The sequence below is a fragment of the Onychomys torridus genome, chromosome 16 (genome assembly GCF_903995425.1).
Source record: "Onychomys torridus chromosome 16, mOncTor1.1, whole genome shotgun sequence".
NCBI lineage: Eukaryota > Metazoa > Chordata > Mammalia > Rodentia > Cricetidae > Onychomys > Onychomys torridus.
This window is the reverse complement of record NC_050458.1, coordinates 43159447-43179503: the sequence shown is the minus strand read 5'-3', so window position 1 is coordinate 43179503 and position 20057 is coordinate 43159447. Positions and strand designations below refer to the sequence as shown.

Sequence of the window (20057 nt, the reverse complement as noted above, 5' to 3'; positions counted from 1 at the left end):
GATGCCGGGTTGTCATCGGGTATCAGAAAGCAGAGCAGAAGACGGGAGTTTCTGAAAGTCACTGTAGCCCAGGAAAGTCTAATTTGCAGCATCACTGGCTACAAGCTTTTTTTAATGTACGGTGTAAAGAACACGAAACTGGTGTGACAAGTGTCGTGACCTTCAAGAATGGACTAGAATCCAGATCTTTTGCAGAATTCGTGGCCTAATCCACCATCAAGAGTTCCCTATGTGTTCATCAGAAGCTCCCATGGTTCTGCCCCAAGGGTAGTAGATCGATGGTTAGGAACCCAGCTCTGCAGCACCTCAGTCTGGCTTGAGGGTGGGTGGGGTCCTAGCCAGCATTTCATTTCCATCACCAAACCAACTTTCAGGTTCTAGTTCCCTCTGACACCCACGCATCTCCATACATAGCAGCTATGAAAGGACATGTTCTGCCTTATTTTTGGTGCAGTGCTTTGCCATAGCTCCAGTGGACTAAAGTCTCCGCAGTGACTATAAAAGTTTGTGTCTACCCCCAGGGGGCTTTTCTTGCTTTGGTGCAGGCTGTAAAAATAAATAAATAAAGCAGCTGCATTCCTGGCTGTGATTTAATCAGGACAATCATAAAGATATAAATTTACAAGGCAAATGAGGAAAACTTCAAGTGGGCAGAATTCCAAAGAAGGACTCCGGAAGCACTGCTCCCTTTTAATAGGAAGCAGCTCCTGCCATGCAACGCTGTAGAGAAGTCCTCCCCGGCTCTTCTCCCTAAGAACCCTGGGCCTTGATTGACTGCAGTCTGCGTGGGCCTGTGAAGGTAGGTCTCTGTTCTCCACACAGTCACATAGTGTTCTCTCTAACCAGGTGACCCACCCTGAGGAGGCCAGCCTGGAGAATCAGATCAGCTTCCTCCTTCTATCCTTGCCTACACTGGGTTTCAATTGGAGGCTTTGGTTTTAGGATTTTGAAACGATCTCCTCCCACTGGAGGCAATCCCCTCACTCAGTCTCATGACAGTTGGGCTCACGAGAGTGAGTCACCACGCTGTCTCAAAATCCATTTAGCTGTGGTCTTAGGCAAACGTTGTCACTTCTAAATGTGTATTGAGGAGTCAGTTACAATGCGCTGGGAATTGCTTCCCTTGCCCACCCCTCCGACAACTGGACGATCAAGTCTCTGCGGCAAATAATTGGTTCATCTGTCTTGGTCCCATTACTCTCGTCATCCGTCCCACAAAACTGGCCAATTAGCCTTCGGCTACAGTAACACAGGAAAATAAATGCCGAGATTTTCTCATCTCTGGCACGTGGATTAGTACAGATCAAAAGCAGAGGCCTGGTGTCCCATCACAGACCTGCTGTTCCCCTGGGTGCCTCTACCCGCAGGAACAGCGCTCACAGCACGTGCGCGCACTCCGGCCCCGGCCACCCCACCGGTCCCGGCGTGCCGCGCGTGGCGCACGTGACCCCGCCCCCTGCCATTGGCCGGGAGGGGGAGGGGCGTGGCCGCCGTGGCGCGAGCCGGCCGGAGCTTCCCTCCACGGCAGCCTGCCCTGCCGTGGGAGCATCGCTGGGCCACCGGCAGTGGCGTGCGGGTCGGGAGCGCAGCCTGGGCACCGCGCACGCGCCAGGAGCAGCGCGGGGTAGCGGAGGCTGCGGCAGGTGTGCCGGGGCATCCTCATGTGATCCAGGGGGCTGGGGCGGGGCCTTGGAGGCCACACCTCCTCCAGGTTTCCCACCCCACCCCCAGGGTGGAGGGTGGGTGTGCCTCTGAAGGGTCCTAGGTGGGGAGACCCCCAAAAATGTAGGGCACATCCAGAAGGCTTGGAAATTGGGGGAAAACTGCCTCTCCCCTGGGATGGAAGTTACCATGACAATAAGGGAGTCTTGGCGCCCTGGGAAAGAAGACTGTGGAGATGAGCTGTAGGGGTTCAGGATTCCTATGGGCCCTTGATCCCACCTGGATGGGATGGAGGAGTGATAGATGAGCCCCTAGGTCTCGGGGCTCGGTCCTGGCCCCGCCCCAGGTCCCTGGGAGGCTCAGGTGCGCCCCGGGTTTCTGGTTCCTCAGGAAAGTCGGCTGTCACCTGCTGCCAGCTCCGAGGTGCGAAGCCTCCGCTCTGCTGTGCTGCAGAATGGGTCCCTCGGGGCTGCTGCTGGCCCTAGCCCTGCACCTGGCGGTGTGCTCCCGTCCGCACCGGGACTACTGCGTGCTGGGCGCGGGTCCCGCCGGCCTGCAGATGGCCGCCCTCCTGCAGCGGGCCGGCAGGGACTATGAGGTGTTCGAACGCGAGTCCGCGCCCGGCAGCTTCTTCACGCGCTACCCGCGCCACCGCAAGCTCATCAGCATCAACAAGCGGCACACTGGCAAGGCCAACGCCGAGTTCAACCTCCGCCACGACTGGAACTCTCTGCTCAGCGACGACCCACAGCTGCTCTTCAGGCACTACTCAAAGGCTTACTTCCCAGACGCCAGCGACATGGTGCACTACCTGGGGGACTTCGCGGAGCGCCTGGGGCTCCACGTGCTGTACAACACAAACATCACCCACGTGACTCTGGACAAGGATCCACAAGCCTGGAATGGCCATTACTTCATCCTGACCGACCAGAACGGCCAGGCTTACCAGTGCAGGTAAGGACCCTGTTGACGGAACTGGACCTCACCCAGAATCAGGGCCCCACTGAATTGGCCTCGAGATCCGAAAGAATGGGAGAAAGGGGCACCACTTGCTCCCACTGGAGCTCAGTGCCGAGGTTTGGTACAGCCAGCACTTTCTAAGGTATGTCCTTACAAAGCTGTAGCTGAGTATGTCTGGAAAGTTCTAGCAATTGATCCTCTAGCATCTGCCAGGCTTTATTGCCTTCTCTATGATCCTCTGGTGTTGGGTACTGCATATAAGCATAGCTTGTACCCACAAATCTTTGACACTGCAACACTACATTGTCATCTTCATGATTCAAGCTCAAAACATGTAGTCAAGTTATAAAACACACACACACACACATATACACAGATCTCATGTTTTAAATAAGCTTGCCAGTTATGTTGGGCCACATTCACAGACAGCTATGTGGCCTAGAGACCATGGGTTAGACACACCTGATAGTTTCCTAAAATAAGAATCTCCAAAACCCATGCTGAGGGAAGCAGGGTGAAGTGTCCAGCCAGCATGAAACACTGGCCAATAGGATTTCAGAACAGAACCAGAGCAGAAGTCCAACAAACGTGGCTTCCAGACACCGATGTTACCTTGCTTTGGCTAGGAGACAGTATGTGGGCACCTCAAATTTGTTCAGGCCTCACAAGGGACCTAGAGAGGATGTTCCCTAATTCCCATTAGGCAGGGGCAGAGCTGAGGCTCAGTGACCTTGGTCACCATGCTGTGTCACACCGCTAACATGGCGGGGCTACATTTGGGCTGGGATTTTGCTGACACCTAAGCCTGTGTTCTTTCTGATACTCCAGGCTCCCTTCCTGGCTGTCAGCTTCACTCCTGACAAGGGTATACCTTCTGTTCATCTGCTCCTGCAGCCCGGAGAAGGGGAGTGTCCCGACTGGGACTCTGGGATTTTAGGTAGCTTCGTTAGGGTAGGAGGGAGTGAGGAGCAAAGAAAACAAGGGCCTGTTCCCTTTAAGTGTCCCTTCAGTGGATAAGTTCTACATGGAAACCACCCCGTAGTCAAACTATTCTGCAGTCAGCAAAATCCAGGTACCTGGCTACCACCACTCTGGCCATGATGGCACGCATGCCTGTAACCCCAGCATTTGGGAGACTGAGACAGGAGGGATGCCAGATCCAAGGCTAGCCCGTGCTACATTTCAAGGCCACATCTCAACAGCAGGACTTTGGGATCAAGCCCTTCTGTACTCAGATTGTGGTTCCACTGCTTTGAAGAGTTCTGATGCCCTGACCCACAGGGGCCCTGTGTCTCCTCACCTGTGAAACAGGCGGGGACACCAGCTGAGGAGCATAGGAGATCGAGGAGTAGATAAGATGACAGGATAAACACACTGGCACAGTGGGGCGAGAAGGTGTGTGTGTGTGTGTGTGTGTGTGTGTGTGTGTGTAGCCTGCAAGTCAGGAGAGGAGGCTGGGGTGCATGCCCCTGGGAGGGTGGGGAACTGACCTCACTGCTCTGTTCAAAGTTAGGGGAAATGTTTTTGGTTTTATCACAACATCAACTTAATCCCCAAGTATGGTATTCTTCCAGTAAAGCATGAAGGATTGTGGCTAGCTTGGAGAGAGGCACGCTGGGATGGGTCGGTAAAATGGAGGAGTAAATGGGTAAACATGAGTGGACATGTCTTTGAGGAGCCTGGCATCAGGATGAGGCAAGGGGAGCCACAGCGAGAGACTGTGCCGCTGAAGAACTGAGTCATCTTTCTTTGTTCCCGCCTGCAGCATCCTGCTTGTAGCCACGGGTTTGTCAGTCCCCAAGCTGGTTGACTTCCCTGGCTCCGAACATGTGGAGGGTTACGAGTCCGTATCCGTGGACCCGGAAGACTTTGTAGGTCAGAATGTGCTGATCCTGGGCCGCGGGAACTCAGCCTTTGAGACAGCAGAGAACATCTTGGGTGTCACAAACTTTGTCCACATGCTGAGCCGCTCGCGGGTTCGGCTCTCCTGGGCCACCCACTATGTTGGAGACGTCAGGTATGCGCCATCCCTGCTTGTGTGTTCTATACTATACATCCTGTACCCGTCTGTTTCCCGATTCTCTAAGAAGATGTCTGAGGCAGGGTTCCTGGCTTCAGCGGTCCAGCTCTCTAACCAGGGCTCACCAGCACCTACCTCATAGCAGGTGCGATCGCAGCAGCAGGCACACATGCCAGAGAGAAAGATGGCAGAACAATACCGGAAGCCAGAACAAAGGGGAGGCCAGGCTCCCTTCCTCTAGAGCAACCCCCTATCTGGAACTAACAGGGGACACCAGCAGAACTGTCTTAATCTCTTCAAGGGCATTACCCCCAGTGAGCTGCCACTAGGATCTTAAGGATCTACCTCCAAGGGCCTGGAGATATAGCTCAGTTGGTAGAGTGCTCAACTCCCATGTACTAAAGCCCTGGGTTCAATCCCCAGGTCCACATAAGTAAGGTGTGGTGACACACACCTGTAGTCTCAACTCAGCACTCAGGAGGTGGAGGCTGGAGGATCAGAGTTCAAGGTCATCCTTGGCTACTTAGTGAATTTCAGGCCAGCTTGGGCTATATAGGATCTTATCTTTACCAAAAAGAAAAAAAAGGAGAAGAGAAGAATAAAGTTCACCACCTCCCAGTATTACCTACAAAGCCCCACATGAGGGAGCCTCCCCACCCTCCCGTGTATTAGCCAGCCCTCCTTAACCGTCTTTCCTCTCTGGCCTGCTCGTGGGGCCCCCCAGAGCCATCAACAATGGCCTGCTGGACACCTACCAGCTGAAATCACTAGACGGACTCCTGGAGTCGGACCTGGAGTACCTGGCTCTCGTGAAGGACAGCAAGGGCAAGTTCCACATCACCCTCAAATTCTTCCTGGAGGAGGATAACAGCAGCCAGAGTGCCGACTCCATCCCCCTCCCCCAGGATGACAATGACAACTTTGCCATGCGGGTGGCCTATGACCGTGTCATCCGCTGCCTGGGCTGGAAGTTCGACTTCTCCATTTTCAACCAGTGAGTCCAAGTGGGGTGGAGGTGGGGACCCCTCACCAACACCCTCGGAACTCCCTGGGGACTCAGTAGACTTCAGAAGAGCATTGCAGTCGTGGATACCAAGGGCCTTGTCTCCAGCAACTCCTATTCCTAACAACCCTCTCCACTGGCAGGTCCCTCAGACTCTCCTCAGGGACTGAGTTCAGCAAGAAGTACCCACTGATCAGAGCTAGCTATGAGTCCAAAGGAAGCCGGGGTCTCTTTATCCTTGGGACGGCCAGCCACTCTGTGGACTACCGGAAATCTGCTGGCGGCTTCATCCATGGATTCCGATACACAGGTGAGCCTGACTGAAGGACCACTCTCCCAGGGCTTCCGACTTCCAGAAGCATCAAAGGGATGTTTTCACGGTCCGGGGATATGTCTAGGAAAAGCATAAAAGGGGTTGGGGATTTAGCTCAGTGGTAGGTTGGGGATTTAGCACAAGGCCCTGGGTTTGGTCCTCAGCTCTGGCAAAAAGAAAAGAAAAGAAAAGAAAAGCATAACAGTAGGTATCTCTAAGGGTAGCCTGTGACGTGCTTAGTTAGTCTCATGCAGTTTGAACGGAGGTGTGTTCACGGGGATGGTGGCCTCACACATGCCACTTTCACAGGGCTAAGTAAGGCAGTACCCTAGTGTGTGTACCTGTGAAGCAGATCACACAGCGTGCGGGACACCTCGGTGAAAGTTCCAACTACTTATGTCAAGTCTCTTTTGAAAGTCCCAGTACTCAACATGTCACTCTTCTATTATCTTCATAATGTTTGCCTGTAAAATACAAAAAAAAAAAAATTTTTTTTCAGTAATTTGAGGGCTGAGGACTAGCTCAGTGGCAGAGCACTCATATAGTGTGCCTGAGGCTCTGGATTCAAGTCTCAATGTGATGATGATGATGATGATGATGATGATGATGATGATGATGATGATTTGATTTATTGCATGAGAATAATTCCCAACAAGAAACTGATGCTCGTGAAGGAAAAGAGTAAATTGCCAAATGTTGAGTCTGTTCTAGAGGCTGAGTACATGCATCCCTACAGTACCGCTAGCACCCTGCGTGGTGGCTAGAAAGCCTTTCTTTTTCTTTTCTTTCTTCTTCTTTTTTATTATAATTAGTGGTGTGTGCGCGCGCGCACACGCACACGTGCGTGCACACGCGCACGTGCGTGCATGTGTGACGTTTCATGGCATGCATGGGGAAGTCAGAAGACAACTTACAGGGAGTCAGATTTCTCCTTCCACCATGGGATCAGTTCTTCAGTGTGCAGAGCAAATGTTTTTATCCACTGAGCTATCTGGCCAACACAGCCTTTGTTTTTTCTGAGGAAACATCTGAGGGTCAGAGAGATCTGTTTGTGCTTGATTTGGTTTCTGGTTTTTAGAGAGTGTCCTTTCCTGCCCTTTTCTCCCCTCCGTGGAGGAAGCAGGGACTGAAGCAGCTGAGTGAGCTGTTTAGCTGTTACCCACATTTTTTCGGGGTCAGGTGCCATCAGCTTGGTATGGATTTTACTTGCAGTGTTTGCTTTGAGCTCAGTGGATGGAAGGTCAAGTCTATATCCTTCTTACCAGGACTCCAACAGAAAGCTTTCACTCAGCCAAGTGGTGGTGGCGCACGCCTTTAATCCCAGCCATCCCAGCACTCGGGAGGCAGAGGCAGGCGGATCTCTGTGAGTTCAAGGCCAGCCTGGGCTACAGAGCGAGTTCCAGGACAGGCTCCAAAGCTATACAGAAACCCTGTCTTGAAAAAACTAAAAAAAAAAAAGGAAGAAAGAGAGAGAGAGAAGGAAGGAAGGAAGGAAGAAAAGAAAAGAAAAGAGAAAAGAAAAGAAAAGAAAAGAAAAGTTTCATTCAGGGGCCTGAATGTTGTTCTGTGTATCCTCCACCCCGAGCCCAGGGTCCACAGTGCTGAGGCCAGAGAAAGAAAGATGACCTGTAAGAAGTAATGAATGGTAAGGGGCTGGAGAGATGGCCCAGCGATTAAGAGCGCTGACTGTTCTTCCAGAGGACCCAGGTTCAATTCCCAGCACCCATGTGGCAGCTCACAACTGTCTGTAACTCCAGTGCAGGCAAAACACCAATCAATGCACATGAAATAAAATAAACTAATTAGTTTTAAAGGCAGGAAGAGGTAATGGCAGTAAAGCATTTATATTAGGATCAGGGTTTGGTAGCCCAGGCTAGCCTCAAATTCCCAGTCCTCCTGCCTCAGCCTCCCTGGTTCTGAGATCACAGATGCGCACTGCCACACCTGGTCTGTGTTTTGTTTTCTTCGTGAAGACAATAAGGCAGATGATGTGGATGGAGATCGGTGGAGGGGCCGCTGTGAAGATCTCCGCACCCAGTGGTTTTCTTTGTGACATAAAAAGAGGGAGTGGCAAACTCAGCATAGACTCACGGGTCCTCATGCCCTTCTGCATGGGGAGACTTGTGCCCCCACCTCCAGGTTAGAGTGGGCACTGTGGGGACAACAGAGCTGCCCCTGCTGGCTGATGCTTTAGAATGAGTCTCCAGCTCTCCTGGCAGGTGGCAGTGGTAAACAAAGCTCATCTGAGCATCCCTGGAGGTCAGCTGTCAGCCCCTGGTCTACATCTTCAGAAGCAGAAAGGTGTTAGTGAGGGATTCTACTTGCAGCCTCACATCTCCTCAGGTGGTGGCACCTAGCCACCCCTTAGCCCGTGGAGTGGGTGCCATATTATCTGGCCACTACTACCTGGGCCACATCCAGACACTAGGGGCCTTGAGTCCCCATCCTCCTGTTTCCATCTAGTTTGATGGCTTGTTATCCCCTCTGGCCTCGGTTTCACTCTTCCTAACCCTCCCCAGCTGGCAGGGAACACTATGTAGTAAGTCCAAGGCCAGCCTGGGCAACTCAGACCCTGTCTCAAAGTGAAAAGAGATAAGAATGTAGCCTACTGACTGAGCAGTTGTCTAACATGTACAAGGCTCCAGGTCCCTTCCACAGTACCAGAAGCAATGGGGAAACTCAACGTTCTGAGTCTTGTTCCTGCATGACTTCTCCGCCTCCTGGAAAGTCCCACGCCTCCGCACGCTGTCACCCGCTCTGTACAGTTCCTGCCTTCATGAGTGTCAGGCTTGTTCCTCCGCCCCAGGACCCCCCAGGCTCCTCCAGCGTCAGCTCTTACACCTTGCAAACTCAGCTTGACCACCATCTCCTCCGGGTAGCCAGAGGCCTAGAACAGAGGCCCGCCCACCATGGCTCCCTTCTTATGAACACCTGATTGTGGCACATCCTCATTGCACGGGGGTGTTTGATTAACTTTGGAAGAACAAGTGTCTGTGTTAGGCCATTCCACGACAGGGTAGAACAGCCCCGGGTGTGAAGAAAACCACCTTGCTGCTGATCCGGGCGGCCATTGCTTTCTACAGAAGATCTCAGGACAAGACAGGGACAAGTAGATTTGGGCTGAAAAAGAGAGAAGCAGCAGCCTGAGTGTCCACTGGGCTCTAGATAGAAATGGCGGGGTGGGGGTGGAAAGCTCTGTGTCTGGGTTGGATGCACCCAGTGTAAAGGATGGCAGTTGGCAGGGAAATTTCCATGTTCAGATGGCCTCAAGCAAGGGTCGAGCACTCAGACTCAAATCTACCCGACCCATACTTTGCCCGATACCAAGACGGAATCAGAGGGTCCCTGACTGTAGGTGACTGTGAAGAAAGAACATTTGTCCTCGGCCTTTTACACACAGCTCTCCCTGCCCCTGTTCCCCAGGCCTGACCCTCCCTCCAGTGAGCCAAGATAAAATCTTGGCCCTTCCTCCCTCTGGCCATTTCAGTGCGTGCTGTCCACCGGCTCCTGGAAAATCGGCACCATGGCATCGCCTGGCCGTCCACAGAGCACCCCATCACACAGCTGACCAGCTCCATCATTCGGCGTGTAAACGAGGCTTCTGGGTTGTACCAGATGTTCAGTGTGCTGGCTGACATCATCCTGTTGAAGGAGTGAGTGGCCCTTCCCACTCCATCTCCCCAGACCCCGCTTTACCCATATACCCTGCCCCCTGCTTCTGATACTGTTCTGGGTGCTGAGTGGCCCAGTTGTTTCCTGCGCAAAGGAGGCCTGCAGAGGCTAAATCTATCCTGGCAGGGAAATCGGTGAGGTAAATACCTCAAGGGCCGTTATGGATTTCATACTCTGTGGTTTGGGAAGTTAGTTAAGCCCTGTGCTTTCTCGCCTTATCTGCAAAATGAGCATAGCTCCCTTGCATCATTGAAGGGTGGAGATAAGAGTCCCCTCAGGCAAGGACCAGGTTGTCCCTTTTAGATCAAGTGATTGCTGGCAAATCACAGGACACACAGAGCCTGAGGACAGTGCAGGATGTGTGAGGAGAGAGCAAGGGAAGACTTAGGGAAGACAGGCAGGTGAGACATAGAGGAAGACCCCCCCCACCCCGAGACAGAGGACATGCCCTGATCCAAAGCCCTGGCCTCTCCACAGGAAGTTCAGGGACACAGGAAGTCCCAGAGCTCAGCACACCGTCTTGTTTCATCCTCAGCGCCCCATCCATGAGTGCCAGAGCTGTCTCGAGCAGGGTGTGCTTGGCAGGACCCAGTGCTCAGTCGGTATCCCAGTCCTGTCAATCACACTGGCCCAGCAGCCTCCCCCCACAGACAGTCTTCCCTCAGTGCAGCCGTCAGCCACCCTTTAAAAAGAGAGTCACATTGTTGTCCTTGCCCGCCCCCACCCCCGAATCCCCAAAACAGCTGCCCTTCTCCATCCACTTAACCCCACAATCACCCACGCCTCCTTTACTCATGCCCCATGACCTCCCTGACGCCATTGCTCTCATCTCTACCTACAGTGACAAGCTCCCCCCACTCTCCCTCATCCAGAACCTGCCCCAGGTATACCAGAAGGCACAGCTGCCACAGTGGCATTATAGGGTGGGAGATTCCTGCTTGGTCCACACCACTGCACCTGTGGAGAGCTGGCTGCACCCACCCACACCCAGTGAGCCCGCACCCCTCCCTGGTCCTGAGTCGTCCGTCCCCCCCCCCCCCACCGGGTCCCACCCACAGGAATGCTACAGCCTTTGAGTACCTGGAGGAGTTCCCCATGCAGATGCTGGCCCAGCTGGAGACCCTCACAGGGAGGACAGCGCGCCACGGGCTCTTTGTCATCAACATGGAATATGGCAAAAATTTCTCGGGGCCCGAGAAGGACGTCTTCTATTACGACCGGTCCGTGGCACACATAGAAGATGCCTGGCGCTCTAACTTCCTTCACCCTGTCATCTACTACTACAGACACCTCCCCACTGGTGAGCTGGCCTCCACCCTCCCGGAGCCCAACCTCTTCAGAGGGGGCTCTTCTTGGACCACCTCTGTCCATACAGCAGTCACCGCAAGGCCACGCCTAACGTCGGCAGCTGACAGAGGGCACCCCAGGGGACCTACGCAAGCCATGCATAATCTCTGGGCACCATGTCGTGAAAGGGGCGCAGTCATGTTGTGGTGTCTCCAGGTGGGGGAGGTGGGCAAACAAGATGACTGGGTGGGGAGAGGCACTTAACCATGGAAGCCTAGAGACCCAAGTTCTAATCCCCGGAACCGACATAAAAGTGGGAGAAGAGAACCGACTCCACAGAGTTGAACTCTGACGTCCACACAGGCTCTGTGGCAGGTGTGCCCATACAAACAGCAACAACAATAATTAATAATAAACCAGGCAAGGGCTAAGCAGGCCGGCACAGTACAGAAATGCCAGGCCAGATTCCCAGTTCTGTGACCCCACAGCAGTATGGTCTTGGCCATTTTAGTTAAGCTCTCTGAGGCTTGCTTCCTGGTCTATAAAATGGGATGGTGATAATTATTCCATACAGGATCGCAGGAGGATATCCACAAAATGTCAACAGGGCTAGGGCACAGCCTAGGTACCATGCCTTTCCATTCAGAGCTTGAAGGGCCTCAGGTTGAAGAGGGTACTCCAGGCAGGTGCCTGGCACCCCAGTGCTGGGGAGGCTGGGGCAGGTTTGCCACAAACTCAGTGCCAACCTGGGCTGTATAATGAGCTCCTGTCTCAGAACTGAGTGTGGTGAGGCACTCCTCTGTAATCCCAGCATTTGGGAAATAGAGGCAGGAGGTCAGCCTGGGCTACATGAAGCCCTGTCTCAAAAGGAGAAAGGTGGCCCAGCTGGGGATTGTTCCCAATGGCAAAGGCAGCTTCTGCAGATAGAAGGTGGGGTGTGGGGAGTGCAGATCTGTAGCTGGCTGCCCAAACACTAGCCCGCTAGGACTGGTCACCTCCTAGATTCCAGTTTCCAGGGATGCTGGGCCAGTGGTCTGAGCCCTTAGAGGGCAGGACCCACAGCAAGGGGAAGTGAGCCTAGATGAGCCCCATGTAGTCAATGGTTCCCGTGCTACACCCAGAAACCACAGGCAACAGGTCTGGTTCCTCTTCCTCCGGCTACATGAAAGTTGCTGGTGGCCAAGCTGACCACAGCCTGACAGAAGCACCGTAGGAAGGCCACCATGAGAGCAGGGGGAGGTGCTGGTATAAAGGACCTGGCCCTCATGCCTCCCTCCTCCCACAGAGCAAGATATGCGATTCCGGCCTGCACAGTGGCCCCTGCCGCGGCCCGTGGCCATCCATCACATAGTGGAGGACTTCTTGACAGACTGGACAGCCCCAGTGGGGCACATCCTCCCACTGAGGCGCTTCCTGGAAAACTGTCTGGACACAGATCTGCGAAGCTTCTATGCAGGTAACCAAGTTCCCAAGAGGGCAGAGGGTGGGGCAAATGCCTTAGTGTTAGAGTGCTAGTATGCGTGGGTTTGAGCCCTGGCACAGGAAACTGGAAGGGAGGAAAGAGGGAAAAAGAAGGCAGGAGACTATGTAATGGGCTACAGACTATCAAAATTGCTTGTACAATTTTGAAAAAGATGCAGATGAAACTAATGGAAATAAAATATTCTTGAAATGAGTATAAGGAGCTGGTGGTGCACTAGACAGAGGTGAAGAGAGAATTGGTGAATTGGAAGGCAGACCTGACAGGGAAATGCAAAGAGGGACCTAAGGCAAGAACTCAAGTGATCTAGAGGAGAAAGTAATAGAAACAAGCCAATATTTTTGTCCTTTTAAACCCCTGGATGATCCAAATCCAATGCCTTTTCTATTGTTGAGAGGACATGTCAGACACCTGTCAAATGTGCAACACTGTTCATACCAAATCAAGCTAGAGACTGACTCTAGCCGAATCCAAGAGCAAGCATCCTGCTTTATCCTGAGTCTACTTTGAAATGATGGTTTAGGAGCTGATCTGCTACTGAGTGACATCCCGGCTCTGATCATCTAAGTATCTTCCTACCTCGGTTAGCCCATAGAGCCAGAGCTGAGCACCTTTGTCCTAGCAGTCTGTGAGCAGCCAACCTTGATCACACGCCAACCCCTGAAATGCCTAGAAATGAGAGTCCTCGGCTCCAAACTGCCTGCCCATTCCCCGAGGCTTCAGGGGTCCACCAAAGTCCAATGGCACATCTCCACCCCAGTCATGGTTCCACTGATGTATCCTCCCAGCTGTGTCCCTGCACTGAGCTGGGAGGAATCCTTACAGCAGAGGCCAGCTGCCATTTACCCATTGCACAGCTGCTAGCTCTGGCCTCAGCCTCTGCTGGGAATCGGTAACCCTGGGTCCCCCAGAGAGGTGACGTCCTCAGAAGGTCATGCTGGCTAAGTGGCCAAGTGGCTGCCCTTACATCTGTTCTCTTCCCTGGCAAGGCCTCTGTCCTGCAGGTCAGAGGTGAAGCAAGAAAGGATACTGTGGAGTCCTTCTCAGCCCATGCCCCATGAAACCCCCACAGTATCTTTCTTTGTATTGCGCCCCCTCTTTTTTAGCCATAAAGAATAGGGAAAGTGGAAAGTCTTCCCCCAAAGATGCAGAAGGACTCTACGAAGACTCTGACACTGCCTTCCCATCACCTTGAAGGACTGAACCGGTGTCTGTCCCATCACTTGTTTCTCAATTAAAGCTGTGCAAGTATTGCTGTGTTTCCCCTGCACACCATGGAGGATATGATCCAAGACCCCCAGTTGAATGCCTCAATTTTAGATGGAACCAAATTTCATGCTTACAGCCAGTGGCTTGGAGTCACTCCAGGGAATCCTATACTGAAATTGCACTACAGATTTGGCGATTGCTGGCACAACACTTTGATGTCAGAATGTGTGTGTGTGTGTGTGTGTGTGTGTGTGTGTGTTGTTTTTCTCCACAAATTTAATGCTTGTTTGTTGTACATGACATTTATCATTGCCACATGGATTTCTTTTTCCCCTCTCATGAGTTCCCAGGTGGAAGGTGCATTTTACCATAGCATTTAGCAAGTGCACACACAACACAAGACTTTGTATGTATGTGTGTGTGTGTGTGTGTAGTGGTTTGGTTTTTTGGGGGGTTTGGTGTTTTTTGTTTTTTGTTTTTTGTTTTTTGTTTGAGACAAGGTTTATCTGTGTAAGACTTTTTTTTATTATTCTGAATAGAACTATCACCTTTTCACTTTAAGGAAATACTTTATGGTTTCTCTTTGGCATAGCCAATCTTACATTTTGAAGCCATTATTCAACAAGATAAAATAAGACATCTTAGTTTGTTTTCCATTGCTCTGATAAAACACCATGACCAAAAGCAATGTTGGAGGAAAGCATCTATTTTGCTTACACTTCCAAATTACAATTCATCGTGAATGAATGACAGGAACCTGGAGGCAGGAACCTGGGGACAGGAACTGAAGCAGAGGCCTTGAGGAAACACCCTTACTGTTGTGCTCCCCATGGCATGCTCAGACAGCTTTCTATGCAACCCAGGACACCTGCCGACAGTGAACTGGACCCTCCCACACCAACCTCTAATCAAGAAATGCCCCCACAGACTTGCCTACTGATGGCAACTAATGAAGGCAATCTTTCAATTCAGCCAACCTGGTGGCACATGCTTGTGATCATAGATTGGATCATAGTAGAGGCAGGTGGATCTTGAGTTTGAGGCCAGCCTGGTCTACATTGTTGAGTTCCAGGATAACCAGAGATGTGTAGAAACCCTCTCTTTAAAAGAAAGCTTTAAAAGAAAGGAAGGAAGGAAGGGAGAGAGAGAGAGAGAGAGAGAGAGAGAGAGAGAGAGAGAGAGAGGGGAAGAAGAAGAAGGAGGAGGAGGAGGAGGAGAGGAGGAGAGGAGGAGGAGGAGGAAGAAGGAGGAGAAGAAGAAAGAGAGAGGGAGGGAGGGAGAAAGGAAGGAAGGAAGGAAGGAAGGAAGGAAGGAAGGAAGGAAGGAAGGAAGGAAAGAAGGAAGGAAGGAAGGAAGGAAAAAAGAGAAGGTTCTCTCTTCCCAGATGACCCTACTCTGTGTCAAGTTGACAAAAAGACTAACCAGCACATAAAGGTTCCCTAACTCAGGTACATCATGACATTGTGATGGTCCTATTGATGGAAATGGCTAAGTGTGGGTAGTATATAGGAGCATATACAATATGATAACCAAGATAGCTACTAAGTAACTAGTGGGTGGAAAGTATAATCAAAAGTGGATACTCAAATGCAGGAATGACTCCCATCCCTGTTAACCAGATGGCTACCAAGTAACTCATGGGTTGTGTATAGGAGGTGACTACCTGGACTAAGAAATGATTCCCATCCTATAAATCAAGATGGTTACTAAGTAACTATGGATGGCTAGATGATTCCCATCCTGGGTAGGCTGAAACAGAAAGGCTCTGGATTTCATCACACTACTGGACACACGGTTTAAGACATGAATAGTTTATTTCTTGAATTTCAGTCCAGTTGTCAGATGGTTGACTGTGATGAATGACTGAAACCATGGGGTTAGAGGGGGTAGACATGGCACCGGAAGTATGACCACCCAACTTAGCTGAAGGCTTTCTTCCCACCTCCTGACTTACCACAAGGAACTGCCTCTAGCTTTTCCCCATTTTATCTGTTTTTCTTCTCACAGTTGGGAAGAGGAGTGTGTGTGTGTGTGTGTGTGTGTGTGTGTGTGTGTGTGTACATGCGTGCATGCTAGTGTGTGTATATGCAACATCTCTCAAGAACTGAGTCTCTCCTTCTGCCAGTACTCAAACTCAGATCGTCAGACTTGGTAGCGAACACCTTTATTATTGAGCCATCTTACCAGCCCATGAAAAGGACTTTGTGTGTAGTATTTGCAGCTCAGATATCGTTACAGGCCATGCTGAGGGGGCTGACTGCTGAGCTCCCTCCATACAAAGGCCAGCTTCCAGACGGACAGCTGAGGGTCATCTCTGGAGAGATGGCTCCTGCCCTCTGGTTCCCTGCCAAGGTCTGGGACCCATCATTTCTGTGGTTTCAGGTCATATGTGAGACACCAGGAAAAGCAACTGTCTTAGGGGTTCTATTGCTGTGCAGAGACACCATGACCACGGCAACTCTTATAAAGGAAAAGATGTAATGAAGGCAGGCTTACAGTTCAGAGGTTTAGTCCATTATTGTCATGACAGGAAACAAGGTGGGATGCAGGCAGACAGGGTGCTGGAGAAGGAGCTGAGAGTTCTACATCTTGATCCTCGGGCAACAGGAAGTGAATTGAGTGTCACACTGAATGCAGCTTGAGCAAAGGAGACCTCCAAGCCCACCCCCACAGTGATACACTTTCTCCAACTAAAGCCACACCTCCTAATAGTGCCACATTCCATGAGCTTATAGGAGCCAGCTGCATTCACATTACCACAGAAGCTCAGGTTGCAAGGCTGGAAATGACTGTGCAGGGCCCCTGATGAACACTTCCCCTAGGTCCCCAGCATGGCCCACTCCTCTCCAGGCTTCTCTCCACTACCTGACCTGACAGATTCTTTTGCTTTTTTTATAGAGTCCTGTTTCCTGTTCACCCTCACACGACAGAGGCTGCCTCCCTTTTGCCAGCAGGGGTACCTGAAGATGCAGGGACTTTCAATCACCAAAAGCCTTCAGCAACATGGTGTGGAAAGCAGGCTCCTGCAGGACTACACAGCCATGGAGGACAACAGCAGGTGGCTTGGTGACCACCCCTTGGCTCCAGAGCCTCTGACCCAGTCCCTTGACAGTAACAAGGAGGAGCTCTGAACATCCTCTTCCGGGCTATAGAGTCTGGTGCCTCCCCGGGGCCCTTTCCCCAGGCTCTCTCCCACCTTTCAGGCTGCTGAGGACCATCAGAGACAATAGACAACATGACAACCTATAGAGTGTCGGAGGCTGGGACACGGTCACACAGTAGTGTTCCTTCCTGTGCTAGCCCCTGGGTGCTAGATGCAGGGTTAGGAGAGCGGTACCTTCTGTCAGGTATGAGATGCCTTCCACGGCCAGCCTGTGTCCACCTAGGAGCATCACTAAGCACCATGTTGGTATGGCGTGTCTAGTCTCCTTTCCCTTCTCATCCACTCTGCAGATGGGCTTGGATCTGCCTGGGGAACAGCTCTCAGCTGAAATCATTTCCATAACGGGCATGTTAGAATGAAAACTTGGGGTCTTCAGCCATGGGCTAGACAGTTGGGATCTCTGCTCCTCAGTCCAGCTATGGACCCAACTCAGAAGCATCAAGCATCTCCTAGGGTCCTCATCCAGGAGGGCCTGCCCCTATGCCACGCTTTCTTTCACCCTCCCTGGCACTGGCTCTCTGCAGAACTCCAGTCAGGCTGGGCATCACAGGCCCAGATCACTGGTCTAGGGTAGAGACAGCCATACTCCTGCAAAGCTGTCTGCCCAGATGGCTTCTCAGGAGCAGGGCACCTCAGAGCTGTCCTGTCCCCAAGATCACAGTCCCAGGGATCAGCAGCCTCTGTGTCCCTCTCCCACATCGCTATCTGGCATCCTGAGCCATGTCTTCCTTGAGACCTGCCTGGGCAGGTTTAAGGTGTTGCTGTGCCTGTTGCCTTGGGCATGGAAACATTGACACCTGCCGGCTCCTGGATGCCTTGATGTTCTTCTCTTCCTCCTTGCCTTTCCTTACCAGAATCCATGTGCAGCCTACAGATTAGTCTCACTGATGAATAAGCCATGAGGGAAGCATTGCCCACAAGGGCAGATGGTGATCACATGATTTCCCATAGCCCCAGAGCACAGGTACTGTTTCTCACAAGCCCTCTCATTTTTCATGGAGGCCACTCAGACATCCAGGGACATGTCAGCCCAAAGCCCCTTCCTCAGAGCATCCTCTTCCCCACAGAAGAGTCTTTTCTGGGTCCAAGCCCTCTTGACCACTGGACCTGCCTGACCTTCCTCTCCGGTGCTTACCAGATTCTAACAGGGCAATCCAACAACTTCATGTCATCAGGATCAAGAGGGACTGTGTACCCCTGTACCTACTTGGAGTGGTTTGCACAGGGCCAAACCTAACTGGATCATCCCTAACTCAGGATGGCAGGGTCCCCATATTTCACCCAGGTTTATTGGCAAGCCAAACTGGGACCCTGCCATCCCACCCTCTTTTCCAAAGCATTTTTAAATGAGTCATTGATTCAGTGCTACCCCATGAAATTGAATCCTGTTCCTCACATCTCACCCTCCACTTACCCAGGCTGGCTGAGCCACTAGTTCAGTGCCTTCGCAAGTAGCTGGCTGACACCCTTGTATATGACATCTGCTGCTTCCTGTCATCTGCCAGATCGTTGATTCTGCCAAATATCAGGCAGGCTCGTTTGTTTTTAACACGGAGGTTCTGTTCTTGCTCAGTTGACTAGAGATGGCTTCTACTCCCCCCCCCCCCCCCGCTGATAGGGTTTCACTGTGTCCTGGCCTCGTACTTATTACATACCCCGGCCTGCACTTGGACTCATGGTAATTCTCCTGCCTCAGCCTTCCATGTGTTGGGATTATAAGCTTGAGCCACGTAAGCTTTTTAAAGATTTATTCTTAATTATGTGTACTTGTTTGTGTCTCTGTGTGGGTATGTGTACATGAGTGCAGGTGCCCAGAGGCCAGAAGAGGGTGTCAGAGCCCCTTAAAGCTGGAGTTACAGGAGGTTGTGAGTCAGCATATGTAGAGGCTGAGGACTGAGCTCAAGTCCTCTAGAAGAGCAGTAAGTGCTGAGCCAGTTCCTCCGGGCCCCCTCCTCCATAACTGTATTAAAGAAACGATTAAAAATAAGGCTAACTGGATGTGGTACACACCAGTATCCCTGCACTAGGGTGGCCAAGGCAGGAAAATGAGGTTCAAGGCCAGCCTGCAATACATGGAGAGTTCCAGGACAGTATGAGCAACTTAACATGATCCTGTCTCAAAAAGGAAATTTTAAAAAGGCAAAAATAGACTGAGTATGGTGGTACATGCCTTTCATCTCAGCACTCCCAAGGCATAGGCTGGAGAATCACTTGGGAGTGAGTTCAAGGCCAGCCTGGTTGACCTGGCAAGTTCCAGGCCAGCTAGAGCACATAATGAGACCCTGTCCCAAAAATAAATGAACAAATTATTTAAAAAGCATGAGCAAGAATAATTATGGTGAAGGGACTGATATAAATAAGAGAAATACTCTGCTGGGTGGTGGTGGCGCACGCCTGTAATCCCAGCACTCAGGAGGCAGAGGCAAGTGGATCTTTGTGAGTTCAAGGCCAGCCTGGTCTACAGAGAGAGATCCAGGAAAGGCGCAAAGCTATACAGAGAAAAAAGTAAAAAAAAAAAAAAAAAATAAGAGAAATACTAAGTAACTTTTCATGATCATCTCTTAAATGGTGCAGGGAAGGGCTGATGAGTGTGCCTACACATGTGACCTTACATGAGACGTGGCACAGGTGGGATGGAGCAGCAGCTGGAGCTGCTTGTAGCTGTGAAGATAGGAAACCACTGGGCCTTAGCAGTGGCCCTGCTGGGGCTGTGGGACAAGGTTCTTTTTCCCTCCTTTGATCAAGTTTGTGTTTATTTTTCAAATGTGATTATATGCTCTTGAAGTAAAAATACATTTATTTTTAAACCATTTCTGCTCTTGAATTTTGGGATTGCTGGGAAAGAGTGGATATGAAAGCCCTTACAAGAGGCTGTGCTCTGCTGTGATGGTCTGGGTGGTGCCCCGGGTGGGTGATCCTAGATGGAATCACTGGAAGGAAGGAGCACCACGCATCAGGTTGTAGGCATGCTCGGAGGCTGAGTGTGGTAGACTGGTAGATGCACCTGTAAACCTAGCACCTGGGAAGTGGGAGGCAGAGGCAGGAGGACCAGAAGTTTAAGGTCACCCTGGGATACACAAGACCCTGTCTTTAAGAAAAGAAGAAACACCACATCCCAGCCCAGGCATAGGCAGAAGCAGACAGGTATCTGTGAGTTCAAGGCCAACCTGGTCTACATAGGGAGTTCCAGACCAACCAGCTACATAGTGAGATCTTGTCTCAAAAAAGAAAACAGGGAGCTGCCCAAGCTAAAGGAAGTGAGAAGTTAAGCCGTGCTTCTCACATGGA

General features: G+C 51.5%; 1 protein-coding gene across 1 annotated transcript; it reads left to right on the top strand.

Moving 5' to 3' along the window:
* The first annotated feature begins 1461 nt into the window (after positions 1 to 1461).
* On the top strand, positions 1462 to 18494 carry Foxred2 (FAD dependent oxidoreductase domain containing 2). Its single transcript, XM_036208863.1, has 9 exons — positions 1462 to 1643; positions 2053 to 2616; positions 4388 to 4639; positions 5367 to 5636; positions 5789 to 5955; positions 9446 to 9611; positions 10689 to 10930; positions 12203 to 12373; positions 16505 to 18494. The coding sequence occupies exons 2-9, from the start codon at positions 2117 to 2119 to the stop codon at positions 16735 to 16737; spliced, it is 2001 nt and encodes a 666-aa protein (XP_036064756.1). The 5' UTR covers positions 1462 to 1643; positions 2053 to 2116; the 3' UTR covers positions 16738 to 18494.
* The last annotated feature ends 1563 nt before the right edge of the window (positions 18495 to 20057 follow it).

Excerpts from the sequence above, each read along its gene's own strand:
- Foxred2 (XM_036208863.1), top strand. The coding sequence starts at position 2,117 with ATGGGTCCCTCGGGGCTGCTGCTGGCCCTAGCCCTGCACCTGGCGGTG. Across the intron at positions 5,637-5,788 it reads GACTTCTCCATTTTCAACCA|GTCCCTCAGACTCTCCTCAG; the intron begins GTGAGTCCAAGT and ends CTCCACTGGCAG. Across the intron at positions 10,931-12,202 it reads CTACAGACACCTCCCCACTG|AGCAAGATATGCGATTCCGG; the intron begins GTGAGCTGGCCT and ends CTCCTCCCACAG.